General features: G+C 40.8%; 1 protein-coding gene across 1 annotated transcript in view; it reads left to right on the top strand.

The window, feature by feature from the left end:
- NMNAT2 (nicotinamide nucleotide adenylyltransferase 2) overlaps nt 1-15,259 on the top strand; it is a 1,202,096-nt gene that overhangs the window by 1,149,415 nt on the left and 37,422 nt on the right. Inside the window, exon 10 of the mRNA XM_044085265.1 lies at nt 617-684. Coding sequence (XP_043941200.1) covers nt 617-684 — 68 coding nt within the window. The remainder of the gene's footprint in view (nt 1-616; nt 685-15,259) is intronic.

Genomic DNA, 15,259 nt, shown 5'->3' with positions numbered 1-15,259 from the left:
TCACCTTTTCTTTCTGTTTACTTTTCCATCTAAGTAATGTACTATGGATCTAAATAAATTGTAGCATGTATTTCATGACAGTGACAATTTATATTGTCTTTTTTTTTCTTTTCTGCGGCTTTGAATAAAAGTAATATGGATTAATACTACGTTTTCTTTTATGTGCCACTTGCTTAAAACTATGCACAGAGACAACGATTTTCTATTTTGTAGAAAAAAACTATCAGTAAACCATCAATACTGATTCTTAGTATTAGAAGATTGTGCAATTTTCATTGAATTTGACATTTGTTTGCATTAATTATCATACTGTTAGCTTGCTTTATTGGATGTTCTGTGCATGGAATTTGTTTTAATTTTGTATGTCTATAGATTCACTAGAAAATTGTAATTAAATCATAGTAGTGACCAGAAATTGCACTTTGCAATCACAAATCTCATCTCATGAAAATAGAATTTAGTTTTTTTTCTGAACCGTAAATCAGTACCCTTGGTAATGTATCTAAAGTATTTTAAAACTGGATGAGGACTGTGATTTTGTTGTTAAATATGTATCATCAGGCAGTTGGCATAGATCATGTTTATTAAATAATTTACTTTTATTTCTGTCTTCCAGGATAATATTATCATTGTAAAGGATGATGCCAACCATCCACTGTCTTGCGTCAGTTCAACCAAGAGCAGGTGAATATTTTTTAATTTATGTAATCCAAACATAAACTTGTATGCCTTGTACATTGTAGGCAAAACACAGAAAACTGCACTGACTACATTTCTTCTTGTTTAGAGGTATTTGAAGTGGTACATGTGCTAAATAGTGGAAGGAGGTTTGACAACAGATTTCAAATATTCCTTCAGCTTGGGTACATGTGGCATCCTCAAATGTTTCCTCAAATCTACAGCTTTGTTCCCTAGATATAAATTTTTAATTAGTATTATAATGTCATTATGGGGACCAAATACATCTAATCCTTTAAATTAATATTCTCAGTTGGCTGAATCAAATGCTTTCTGACTATCCAAACTGATAAAAGATACATCCATTTATTATAACTTACAATATCTAAAAGAGATAGTATTCTTTTAATATTATCCTGGGTTTGCCTTTTTGTTATAAAGAAAAACTATTTGGACTTCATTTATTATGTCAGGAAAAATGTTTTAATCTAGTTACAAGAATAGAAACAAAAATGTTATAATGTATATTTAGCAACAAGATATGTCTATATAACAATCAAAGAGAAGGGTCTTTATTCAATTTTAGAACAGGTGTATGTTTCATTGTGGTGGGAATAATTCAATTTTCTGTTTCTTGAAAGAAAAATATGCCCTGGGATTCAATAAACTCTTTGTAGGCTTCCTGCAGAGCCTACACAGAGTTTACATGTTTGCATGATGGTGAGCAGAGCACAACAATGTGCAATACATATTAATGATGCATGTAAGCTATGTTTTGTGGTTTGCAACAGTATTGCTGGCCACTAACCTTATAAGTGAATATGAATAGCAATTCATGTAAAGGAGAGCATCTATGGTGCCCAGATCTGTGCAAAATGCCACAATGATCACCAGGAGTTTACATTTAGTGAAACTTTGTCAGCGATTGCAGATAGCAATTCCATGTAAGGAAGAGCACCTACAGTGTGTGAATTTGCTCACAATGCCACAGTGATCACCAAGGGTTTACAGATATATGTCATTGTGTTAATGCAACACATCTGCACAGAGGCCAACTTAATAACAGGGCAAATAACCAGCAGTACGGACATATTTGGCACAGATGACACATAGAAATGTGTTAGAATGTAATGCTCACAACCTCTTAGAGTGACAAAGCCATAATAAATGGAGGGATAAAGGGACAGAAACAGGAATAGGTTTTTAATATTGCATTGACAAACTTAGGAAGCTGATAGACTATATAGGCTGTACATTAGCATGAACTTTCTGAACAGCATGAAGTTTGAAACTCAAATGTCAGTCATCAGTTTCTGACTGCACTCTCCAATGACCATCCAATGATTTGTCAGGAAATAAAAGTTATGAAAAAAAGATCAGAAAAATGAGACAAAAGCTAGACATTCTGCACAGATCAGGACACTTGAGAGGTATACACTCAAATGTATGTAATACTGAGTCACATCAGTCCTGAGATCATCCCAGTGATATGACAGGAAGCCACATATTTGTTAAGGAAATCATCTGGACATGTTGGGAATATCTGGACAGTTGAGAGGTTTGAATGTGAAGTATATGGTCCAAACACAGTACAGGACAGTGTACCTACAGTGCAGAGTATTGTGATATCCCATTCCTGGCATTCTATACTAACGCTGTGTTAATGATCTGTAACAGGACATGGGAGTGCCATGTTAAATGATTACTCAGGGGACGTGTGTGCATTGAATAGGGACACACAGATGAATTGTAGGAATGAACACAGAGAAAGAGGACAGGTGAAACTCCTGCATGTACAGCAGAGGAGGGCATGTCAATGTAAGATGGTTGTAGCAGCAACACCAAACATATATATATATATGGTACAAGCTGTACAGTGAAAATGTGTTGTCTGTGACTGTCACACAAGGTGACATAACAATCGGGAGGATGTGTGTATGAGATAAACATCCTTACATGAATAATGCAGAGGACATCTTTCATGGGTCTGACATACAATTCAGGTAGGGTGCTTATTGGGTGCAAACTGTTATGCCTGAATATGAGTGTACTCTCAGCAGTGGTCCCCAGCAAGGTGACCACAGGTATAGGATCATGGCAAGCATTACAAGAACCAACCACAATCATGGACAATATCAGAATAACACCACTACTAATCCCATGCCTGTGACATATATATATATATATATATATATATATATATGTGTGTGTGTGTGTGTGTGTGTGTGATGTGGAGTGATAACAGATGAGCCTGCACACACACACACACACACACACACACACACACACACACACACACACACACACACACACACACACACACACACACACACACACACACACACACACACACACACACATTTGACAACTATTATGATATATCCACACTATGAGGGTAACCATGCACACTGTCCTGGTACTGCAATGCCTGCAGGAAGTGTTCGGAGGGACACTGCTATACCTGTATTTGACAGTATGGTCAATACAGGCTACATGCCTTGTGTGCATAGCATATATGTATGGCACAATCCACACTGTCACAATGATATACATGCCATTAATGTTGTCAAACACCTATGTATGCACAGTGTGCATAAGCTGAACAGGTAGCACACACATGCATCGGGTGTAAAAACTCTTTAAGGCCAAGAACACTGTGTCTACAGGCCCAGACAATATCCCAGGATGCCTTCTAAATAGCATGAAACATGACCTATCAGGGTCTCTTGAATTCCTATTTAACTGTAGCCTCCAAACAGGCTTTGTGCCTCATGAATGGAGAACAGCAACGGTCATCACTCTGCACAAAGGCGGGCCATCTACAGGCCCTGGAAACTACAGACCCATAAGTCTCACTAGTCTTATATGTAAAGCCATGGAAAGAATTATCATGGAGATGATCAATAGAGAGATAGTAAGCCTCCAGACACTGGACCCAACCCAGTTTGGTTTTCTCAAGGTCATGACATGCCTACTCAACCTGGTGAACTTCTTTGAGAATATCACCAAAGTGATGGATGAAGGAAAAATGGTTCACACTGCCTACCTTTACCTGGCCAAGGCATTTGACACAATACCTCACTCAGGCATTGTTGACAAACTCAAAAGGTTAGGTACAAACCAGTATATCACCCAGTGGATAGCCAACTGCCTCACACATAGGACCCAGGAAGTTAGAATTGGGGAGTCCACCTCTACAAAGAGGTCATTCACAAGTGGAGTCCCCCAGGGATCTGTCCTTGGATCACTCCTTTTTGGCACTTACGTCTCTGAAGTCAAGGCCAATGTCAATGGTCTTTGGATGACTACATTTGCAGATGATTGCAAATTAGCTGTCATTGAATCACCCACTGACAGAAATTTTCTCCAGAAGGGACTGACACAGACAAACAACTGGTGTCAGAGCTATTGACTAAAACTAAATGACAAGAAATGCATAATACTATCCATCAGGAATTTATCCATGCTTGGTAACTATCATATTAACAACACACCCGTTAGAGCTGACCCAGTAGTCAGGCATTTAGGGACACACATAGATAGTAATCTAGCCTTTGACCATCACGTCTCTACAGTAGTGAGGAAAGCAATCTATGCTGTGCAACTTATAAACAAAGGTATGACATCTAGGTCCAAGGAAGTCATTGTTCCAATGTATTCATCATTCATCAGACCTATCATTGAGTAAAGTTTCCCCTTTGGTATGTACCTAACAGACATATCCAACAACTGGAATGTCCACAGAGGTTCCTCACTAAAAGAATAGAGGGCATAAGTAATATGTCCTATGCAGACCACCTCAAGGTGCTATCCCTGTATTCTGTCTCCTGTAAGGTTTTGAGGGGAGATATATGTCTGGCATACAAGGCATTGTCAGACCCCATCTGATCGACCTCCTGCATATCTACCAAACAAACAGCACCAGAATTACCTGTTCTAAAGACTTAAACCTTATCTATGATATAAATAGGACTTGCTGGACAGACAGGTATGTATCCCAGAGACTAGCCCCTCTCTGGAACAGGCTCCCCATCCATGTGAAGCAGAGTTCCTCCTTAACCCAATTCAAACACAACTTGGACAATTGGATGGGGAACAGGAAATTCATCCCTGGTTTTGGTTCTATGTCTCTAATGGACACAGGTAGCCTGTAAATGGTTCAGCTTCCAGGCCTCTGCTTGTAAATGTTTGATCTCCCAAGCCCTTGCTTACACCTATCAAGGGTATCAGAACTTGTTGGAGATTTGGGATACGTGGCTAGGCTTAAAAAGTGCCTTCTGGTTGTTAGCCTATTAAACACCTATGAACCTATTGTTGTTCTGCACCAGCAAACAGTCATGTATATTCCCCAGAAAGAATACCTAGGTATGGTCCATATGCTGTGTGACACCGCACTGTGACAAAGGTGGTACTCTTCAGTTACACATCACTGGAAGGTGTGTAGGGAGGTACATGAAGAAGGGTGCATTGTGCATAGTTATTGGTATGATGAAGGTTGGGAACTTTGAAGTTATTTTGCCCTCTGATGTGCATGTCCTTCACATATCGAGTGCTTGTTTTGCATTCAAGGGAGTGGTCAGCAGTGTGACATCAAGCTGGTGGATGTACCCCTTACCCTCTACCCCAGGACACAGGTCATATACCTATTGGTCTTATTACAGGGTGTGATGTCTACATTATACTTGGGTGGTGTGTCTGTTTCCTGCTTCAACAAATCCTTCCACGTGTCTTCTCAATGCAAGTGTTGTCATGGCTGTGGCAGCAGTCTCTGGTATGTGTTGATACTGTCTGCATTATACTAATATCACAGTTGGAGTCAATGATTGCCCACAAGCTGTAGTCCTTCAGGCAGCTGTTTGGACACAGCATGTGTATGTCATTTGTGATGTCCATCACTGAACTAATGGGCAGGAAAGGGCCTAGCAGACACCCCCTGATATACTGACCTGATCACTGGACCTGAGATATATATCATGTCACGCATTTCAACATAGTGAGATGCCAAGTATATCATATACTGGTCTACCCATTTGGTGATATAGCTGTTTATGGCCACATATGACAGTGTTGATTGAACAGTGTGAGTTTGTATCCAATGCCTTGACCTAGTCAAGTTCCACAAGATGATACTATTATCACCCTGCATGCCCTTGATGACCTCTTTGAGGACATCTAACAGATGTAACAAACCTGATGTAGCAGTAACAACTCACACAGGTCTGCTGCACACACCTGGAGTATTACTAGTGTACATGCAGAGGAGGTCCATGATGACATGTTGGTGTCCCTCACAGTCAAGGACAGTCTCAGGTGGATGCATGTTGCCCAACATAGGCCATGTGGAGGGTGTGTTGAACTGTGTATTCAACCATATCAGGAAGGTATATGGGATGGGTTATGCCACAGGTGATCTGTGATACTTTCACAGCACACTGATTCCATGTGATAGGCCTGGATGAAGGTAAGACATTGCATACTGTCTATTGTGATCTGGCCTGGAGTTTGGACATAATCACACATATACTTATCTTTAAGAAAACCCCCATGCTGGGGATTAAATCTTACATCAGTTGATGGGTAAACAACTGGTTCACTGACAGAACACATCATGTGAAAGTTGGTGAACCAACCTGTACCAGCATAGCTGTCATTACTGGCAAACCCCATGGATCTGTGCTTGGCCTTTCACTGTTTTAACTGTATTTCATAACAGTTCAGGTTAAAGTATATGGCCTTTGGCTTACCATGTTTGCTGATTCTTGCATATTGTGTGGAATCATTGAGTCCACCGGTGATGATAACATATACAGGAGGGGCTAACACAGAGTCCACCAGTGATGATAACATAGTACAGAAGGAGCTAACACACACAACTGAATAGGGACAAGGCACATGATCTACAAATAAATGGAGAAATGTGTGTTTCTAAGGCTGTCCATCTGAAAAGTCTAGTTCCACGTTAATCACAGCATTGACAACAGTTCTGCTATGCAGAAACCCAGTGAGGCAAGAACTGGGAGCACATTTACAGAGCAATCTGAACTTTGACCACCCAATGTCCACACTGGTATTGAAAGCCCATATTGTGCACATCCTAAGTCACGTCATCACATTTAGAGCTTAGAATTGTATGACAGCACTGTAGTCAAACCTCTTTTGTTGGACCTAGTCATATAGACTGCCCCAGTGATGGTAACATATTACAGAAGGGGCTGACATAGACAAATGATTGGTGCCAAACTCACAGACTGAACCTTACAGCAACAATGCCTCATTGTCCCCTTTGGCAATGAGTACCCCTGCTAATTATGTTGTACATAGCACCCCTCCCAGCTCAAAACAGTGTTATGAGACATATAAACACATGTTCATAGCAATCTACACTTTCATTACTATGTGTCCATAGTGATGAGACACAAATTCTGCATTGCACACATCATACATATGAGCATTACATCCAAGACCAGGGAGGTAATAGCTCTGTTGTACTGCCCCCTTATCAGACCACTAATTGAGTACAAGGCTCCCTTCTGCCTGTACCTCACCAGACAATTGCAGCAATTGGAGAAAAAATAGAGGTTTGTAGCCGGCAGAATGCAGGTCCTCCAAACATCACATACATGGAAAGACAAGACCTGTCACTGTACTCACTTTCCTGAAAGCTGCTGAGAGGTGACCTATGCCTGACCAATAGATAAGTCTCTGACCCAGCCCTTCTGGAAATGCTGGGCATCTGCAACCAAATGTGACAGGAATAACTTCAGCCAAGTTTTTCAACCTAGCCTGTGACATGCACCGAACATTCAGGGGAGACAGATATACCCACAGTGACTCACACTCCTCTGTTATAGGCTCTCACTGCATGTGAAGCAGTGCTCCTCAATGACCCTGTTCAAGTGCAGCCTTCACTTTTGGTTGGGTGATTGTAAAGTCTCCTCTGGGCTGGCACCTGTGTCCCTCAGAGACAGACCCAATTGCTGCTGCTCAAAAAATTGCTCTGCTAACAATGACCATCTAAATATGCTTAATTTGGGTACTTGTGTTGTTAAAAAGCTAGACTTCAATTGCTTTATGTATACATGTGAGAGATGCAACCATACAATGAATCTAAAATAAATGCTCTCTCTCTCTCTCTCTCTCTCCCAGGTAACAATAAACCACACACTTCACCTCCTCAACAGACGAAGTGCACAACACATAACCCCACATATGTCCCTTAAAACTTGAAGAACTGGAATTGTATTGGCAGATATACCTGAATGCTTATAACTACTCAGGTATAAATGATGCTTATTCAATAGCTTGCTTGCTTAAACTTAAAAGCCTAGGGAAATAACTAATATCCTCTACATCCTTTAACATATTTCAGGGATGAAAAAAATCTTAAGGTGGCTCTACTTTTGACTAGTCTCTAATAATACATGTACACATACTTTCTAGTATTTAATAATACACATATATTAATATTGTATAGTTGACTTTATTAGTTTCTAATTTGTTATACTAATCTTTTTTTCAGTTTGCCAATACTTAGAGCTCTATCATGAGTATGATGTAGTTGACTCATCAATATATGTACAGGGAAATGAGTGTTGTTGTTAATTAGTAATTTTATTGCTGAGGGAGTGTTTCCTGAGGTTTCGTAATCTTGATTGATTACTTGGGCTCACATGGTTTGTGTTCTTCCTTTTTTAAAAACATTGCTCGTTTACATGTATTTATCTGAAGAAGTTTGTACATTGCACAAACGAAAAGCACTTAATTAAACCACTGTTTTTCTCATTCTGTTCATTAGATACCTGATTTCTTTTTTAAGGAATGAAATTTCACATGCCTAGCAATCAGATTTTGCTAGATGGTAATGCAACTGAAATGCTGCTGGTAAAAAGGTAAATGATTAGGCAACATAATTCAATGTAACATGGCCTCATGAGGTACAGGACTCTTTCAGACAAAATGGTAACACTCTCAGCATATTCACAGGACAGTGAGCTGACAAGAGGCAGGAGTAGCCTGGTTAGGCATTAGGACCTTCTGCTAGGAGTGAAACATCACGGTTCTATAAACAGGTAGGCCTTCTAAGAAATGGCTCAAACATTTTAGAATATGTACTATGTTCTTTAAACAAGTTGAACATTGCACCATTAAAAAAGGGTGCACTGTAGCACTGTAATGAAGAGTTACTGGTTCAGATAAAGTTGAAGCATTTAACTACAGTATGAAGTACCAGGGAGTTGTGAAATAAGAATCAGTCCCCACTAAAGCCTTCACATCAAGAGTCTTATATTAAGATGTGTGACCATTCCTCTTAACTGTCCAGAATTTTGTCTTATATTTTTGGCCTGTTTCTCAAAATGTATGTTTTTTGGCATGTCACTGAGGACTGTAGTCACTACATATGCCAATATTTAAAAATCTGTCCCTATTATTTGCCTGTGTCCAGATTTATTGCACAAGTTGAGTGGTGTGGTCGAGAGGTACGCAAACCTCAGTGCTGCTGCTGCTACTGCGAGGGATCACTCTCTCTTTTCACTCTCTCTCTGTCACACACACACACACACACACACACACACACACACACACACACACACACACACACACACACACACACACAGACTCTTTTGCTTTCATGCACACATTCACTCAAAAAAGATTGCTCTCACTCATTCTCTCGAAATGTCTCTCACACACACACACACACACACACATACACACACACACACACACACACACACACACACACACACACACACACACACACACACACACACACACACACAGCCTCTACTTTCCTGCATGCATTCACTCACGCACATGCACACACACACACACACACACACACACACACACACACACACACACACACACACTTTTTATGGTTTTCTTGACTTTTATTTTACACTCACTAAACAGTAAAAGCTCTGCTTAGGGATTGTAAAATAATGGCTCGATCTATCTCACTGTTCACTCACTCTCACACACATGCGCACACACATACACACACACACACACACACACACACACACACACACACACACACACACACACACACACACACACACACACACATATACACACACACTCTGCTTTCATGCACACATTCACTTACACGTAGACAAACACATAAACACACACATACATACATAATACTTAACTTACCATGTAACTTGTTATTTATTTTAGTGGAGAGTGTCAGCCTCAAGGAAGGAGAGGAAGGATGAAAATTATCTCTATCTTCCAGGTTGCAAGAATAGAAACAAACAGACAGTGTTGTGTTTGACTTAAAAGATAATACCCAATGGAGTACCAGAGACATCATAAATGAGCAGCCCTTTTCATCTTTAAACATTATGATACAGAAGGTTTGAAAGGATATATGTGGCGTTCTCTAAATGACATGGAGGCCTACAATAAGGGTAATAAATGACATGGAGGCCTACAATAAGGCTAATAAATGACATGGAGGCCTACAATAAGGGTAATAAATGACATGGAGGCCTACAATAAGGGTAATAAATGACATGGAGGCCTACAATAAGGCTAATAAATGACATGGAGGCCTACAATAAGGGTAATAAATGACATGGAGGCCTACAATAAGGGTAATAAATGACATGGAGGCCTACAATAAGGGTAATATACACAAGAAATCACAGGGAGGGAGGAAAGGGACTCAGCAAGAGTGGAGTAACGCTTGAAAATAGCTTAACTGCCCCCACCGCCAAACAGCAGGTGATCAAACAATCAACTAAGAATGGAATTTTACTTACAGAGTATATCAAAACCCAATTCTGTATGCTCGAATACTGACTGACTTGACCTTGGCAGACAAATATGAAACTGGCCCTTGGTTGAAGTCAGTTATTGTAACAGATCTCCATTGTAACTGTTTGAGTTTCGGTGTGACTGTGGTCGTACTCTCCTCTCTGGTGAACTGATTGGAACAGAAAATAAATAGTTAAATTCTGCAAACTTAGAACTGGAGGTAGAGGTGTTATGCAAGTTGTGGCTTGGATTGCAAGAGTCTGATTGGCTGCCACCACTTGCTTCATGAAACACAGACAGAATCGGTTTTGATTTAATCAGAAGAAAAGACAGACTGTATGCCAAGCCAATTTTCTCAGAAAAGTCCAATATGACCATCAGGTAACTACACTCTGAAACCAACCGAAAACGTTGTTACTTTTTCAATTTATTTTTCAACAATAGCTTTAAATTAGGGCTGTAAACTTACTCATGCTTGTGGAAGGCACTCAGGGATAACATAATGCAATTCCTATCATCTCATAGCACACAGCGATTTAAGTACAAAGACACCACAGGACGGTACTCGGGGTTAATGAGTTAAGCCCTTAAGGCAAAACACCTGAAAACCAATGTCTTGTTCATAGGCAAATTCCTAGTGAGACGCACAGGTGTCCCCCTCACTGGGCTGTACAAGGAGAAATTCATGGTCAACTGCCTGTCAAAGTTATGCATGCACTCAAGTCTCTCAACAACAAGCAGAGTTACACCTCTGTCGTACTCCATGTTGAAGTTAATGACTGGAAACATACCTCACTGGACTATATGAAGAGAGACATGACTGAGCTGTCAGATTATCTGTCCATATGTCTGTAGCCCTAAGCAGCATTCTACATTCATCCTGAATGGCGGTACTTCTTATTTGGGAAGATGTCGATATTCGTGCAGTCACAGAGACATGGTTTAGGGCCACAGAGAGTACTCCAGCCATGAAAGGTTATAATGCTTTCCACAAGTTCAGGCCACAAAAATGACTGGTGAAAGAAACAAAGGAGGAGTTGTATCCATCACAAGTCCAACTAACTGTAGGAAAGACCCCCCATTCCATGTCATTGTTAGCTACAGGTCCACCAGCATGAACCATGAAAACCACTCAGTGTCTTCCTGGATACACTTGAGTCACTCATAATACAGTCAAACACCCTAGGCATGGGTGATTTGTAACTATCCTTCCATTGATTGGGATACATATATGAGTTCAAATATGCTCGCCTTAAGGGTCCTGCACTTTGTAAACACAAGTGTTCTGGAACAGTTAGTTCACAAGCCCACAAGGAGGTGAAATGTCCTTGACCTAGTACTCACACACATGGGAGATCACTGCACCTCCTCCACATGTCAGACGCTCCCTGGTAAGGTCTGACCATAAATCAGCCATGTTCAATTTAACAATCGTACGTGACCCCCCCCCCCCACACACACACACACACACACACACACCCACACCCAGGATCCAAAAGATTGAAAAGTCCAAACAATGGCATGCATAGTTTCAAGCTTTCTGCCACCACTGCCAATATGGAGGTGTACACAAATGCCTTGTACAAACAGCTTTACAAGTGTATAGACTTAGCCATACCTGAACAAATCTAAACTTGCTCACAGAAAGCAAGCTGCCCTGGTAGACAGGTAGCATAAATAGATTATACAACATGAGAAAGAAATGATGTTCAGGAATTAGAGGGAACAGTCTCAAGAGAAGAACACCCTCCATAGCTTGAGCAAGTAAATTAGACATCTTTATAAAGTCTTCTAAAGCTAATTGCAAAACTAAATTAGTGTCCATAGCTAGGGATGATAACAAGGCATTCTTTACCTATGTCTATAATGTAAAAGAGAAGGGCCAGCTTTGTACTGAATTCATAGTGGATGGTACCAGTCATACTGTACCTTGGACCTAATCAACAAGGACATTGGTGACCTTAAAACTCTTGACCTGACTCAGTTTGGCTTCGGTAAGGGGAGATCATACCTGTTAAACCTAGTGGAATTCTTCAAGAGTATCAACAAAGCCCTGGATGAAGGCAAATCAGTACATATTGCCTATCTCGACTTGGACAAGGACTTTGACACTATCCCCCATTCAGGCATCTGTGAGAAATTCATCCAAATGGGGTAAATCCATATATCATTAGATGGGTAGCCAACTGGCTCACCAACAGAATGCATACAGTCATACTTGGAGATTCCACCTCTACTAGAAGACCTGTTACCAGTGGTGTTCCACAGGGTCTGTGCTGTGCCCCCAACTGTTTGGAATCTATTTCTCAGAAATTCAGCCAATAACAGATGGTCTGAGGCTCACCAAGTATGCTGACAACTGCAAACTGTGTGCAATCACTGAATCCCCAAACGATGTCAACATAGTATAAAATGGGCTTACATACATAAATGATTGTTGCCAAAGAAACAGACTTAAACTTAACTCAAAAAACATACACTATTATCCCTTTCAGCAAAGGTGAAATACCTACAAATTACAGGTACACTGTTAATAATACCCCCTAAGTTCCAACACAATGGTAAAAGATTTGAGAATGCAGGTTGATAGCAACATCAACTTTGATCATCATGTGTCCACAGTAGACTTTGTACACTGCACACCTCATAAGTAAGGGCATTACATCCAAGACTAGGGATGTTATCAATTCACTGTATTTGTCCCTCATAAGACCAATAATAGAGTACAGTACTCCATTTTTCATGTACTCCCTTTTGCATGTACCTCACCAGACAACTGCAGCAGCTGGAGAGACATAAGAGGTTTCTCACACCAAGAAAATCCAGGGACTTCAACACATAACCTACATGGACAGACTGGAGGCCCTGTCACTGTACTCTGTATCATACAGTCTGCTGAGAGGTGAGTTGTGTCTGACCTACAGCACTCTCAAACCCTGCTTTTAATGGAAATGTTACACCTCCGCAAATCAAAAGGGACAAGACTCGCTCACTGTAGGAACCTTAATCTAGGCTGCAACATCAATAGGGCATGCTGGAGAGACAGATAATACTGTCAGAGATTACCATTGCTATGGTACAAACTCGCAATTCACATGACACTGAGCTCATTAATAACCCTATTTAAGTGTAACTTGGACAATCGGATGGGACATTGTAAAATTAACCCAGGGGTTTCACCTATGTTACTCTTAGACAGGGGCAACCAGTGCTGATCATGGATTCACAAATATGGATTACATATCTTGGTGTATAAGGGAGCAATGGTAGAACTTCACTAGGCTTGAAAAGGTCCTAGGACCATTAGCCCAGTAACATCCTATGAACCTAGGGCCATTTTTGTAGTAGCCTCATATGAACCTATGAAGCTATGAGCCTATGAAGGCCTGCCAACATCTTGTCTCACACATCCTGCTGATGTCATGTACCATAAGTTCAGTTGCAGTCTTGCATAAGTCAGACGTGTGCCATGGTGCTTGCTTTAAGTGCTGTGCTCTATAGTCTGTGTACTTAGGTAGGGATTCAATTCTCACTGCAGTCAACTGTGTGTGTGTGTGTGTGTGTGTGTGTGTGTGTGTGTGTGTGTGTGTGTGTGTGTGTGTGTGTGTGTGTGTGTGTGTGTGTGTGTGTGTGTGCTCTTGCTTGACATTACAGATAGCCTTTTACCACAGCATGTGGACACTCTTATTACCATATTCTCACAGATACTGCTGATATCATCAGCTATATCAGATGTTTTGGTATGCAGCCATCCTACCAGGGCATGGTCAGACACTGGCCTGGAAGCCACCTCATCCTATACAAGACAGAATATAGTGACATGACTTTTAATATATCCACATACATCATGGCATGGTTTTTAGGACTTGTGTTATCTTACTGAGAAAGCCCTGTGGTCTTTCCAGCTGCTGCATGTGTCTGGTGAGGTACAGGACATGCAAAAGAGAGTATTATACTGTATTACTCTTCTGATGAGGTTTGACTACAGTGCTGTCATACAGTCCTAAGATCTGAATATGATGCGTGACTTATGATGTGCACCACACATTTGTCCTGGAAAATCATTAAAAGAGAAGTTAGAAAATAATGATACACATTGCACTTTTTGACTTCATACCCCATACAAGAGCACTCACTGTACAGTTGTGAAATTTTAATGCTATCAACTGTCTAACTTTCCAAGGCTAATTTAAGTCAAAGATACAGTGAGCAGTTCAACAACACAAATGCAGATGTACTAAGCACTAAGTCAGCTATGCACCCTGAGCATCAGACATAAAGCTTACATATTCCTAAATCCAAAAGATATGAAACAGGGATATGACACAGTTATCATCACTTGGTCTGTCTGACAGGTGTTAGCCATGCATGGTAGAGGCAACAGTTCATCATTGTAGTAACCGACCATGAGAAATGACTCTGCCAGGAGTTGCACTGGGACCTTCATACCCAGGGTCAAATGCAGTGCTGTTACCTGAATGTGAATGTTGTCTGCTGAATGAGCTCACTCAATGATGGAGCGGTGGAAGTACTGCCACTATGCGAGTGTGATCGGGAATGACCTTGTTGGCTGACAGTACATGATGTGGCTGACCTATGCCCACGAAGATGCTGTTCCCCTCCCAGCAGATGTTTCATTACAGACATTGCTTGTTTCATGACAGACACCCCTCAGTCCATCACAGACACCCCTCATTCCAATGTGCCATTCATCCGATCCAGTGAATCAGCAACAAGGTGGAGGCAGTCATGCATGTCAGACTGTGCCAGATCCACAACCCTGACCATTTGTCTGGAGCACCTATGGGAATGTGCC

This window comes from Protopterus annectens, chromosome 10.part0 (genome assembly GCF_019279795.1).
Source record: "Protopterus annectens isolate FY-2018-M chromosome 10.part0, PAN1.0, whole genome shotgun sequence".
Taxonomy (NCBI): Eukaryota; Metazoa; Chordata; order Ceratodontiformes; family Protopteridae; genus Protopterus; species Protopterus annectens.
This window is presented reverse-complemented; position numbering and strand designations above follow the sequence as displayed.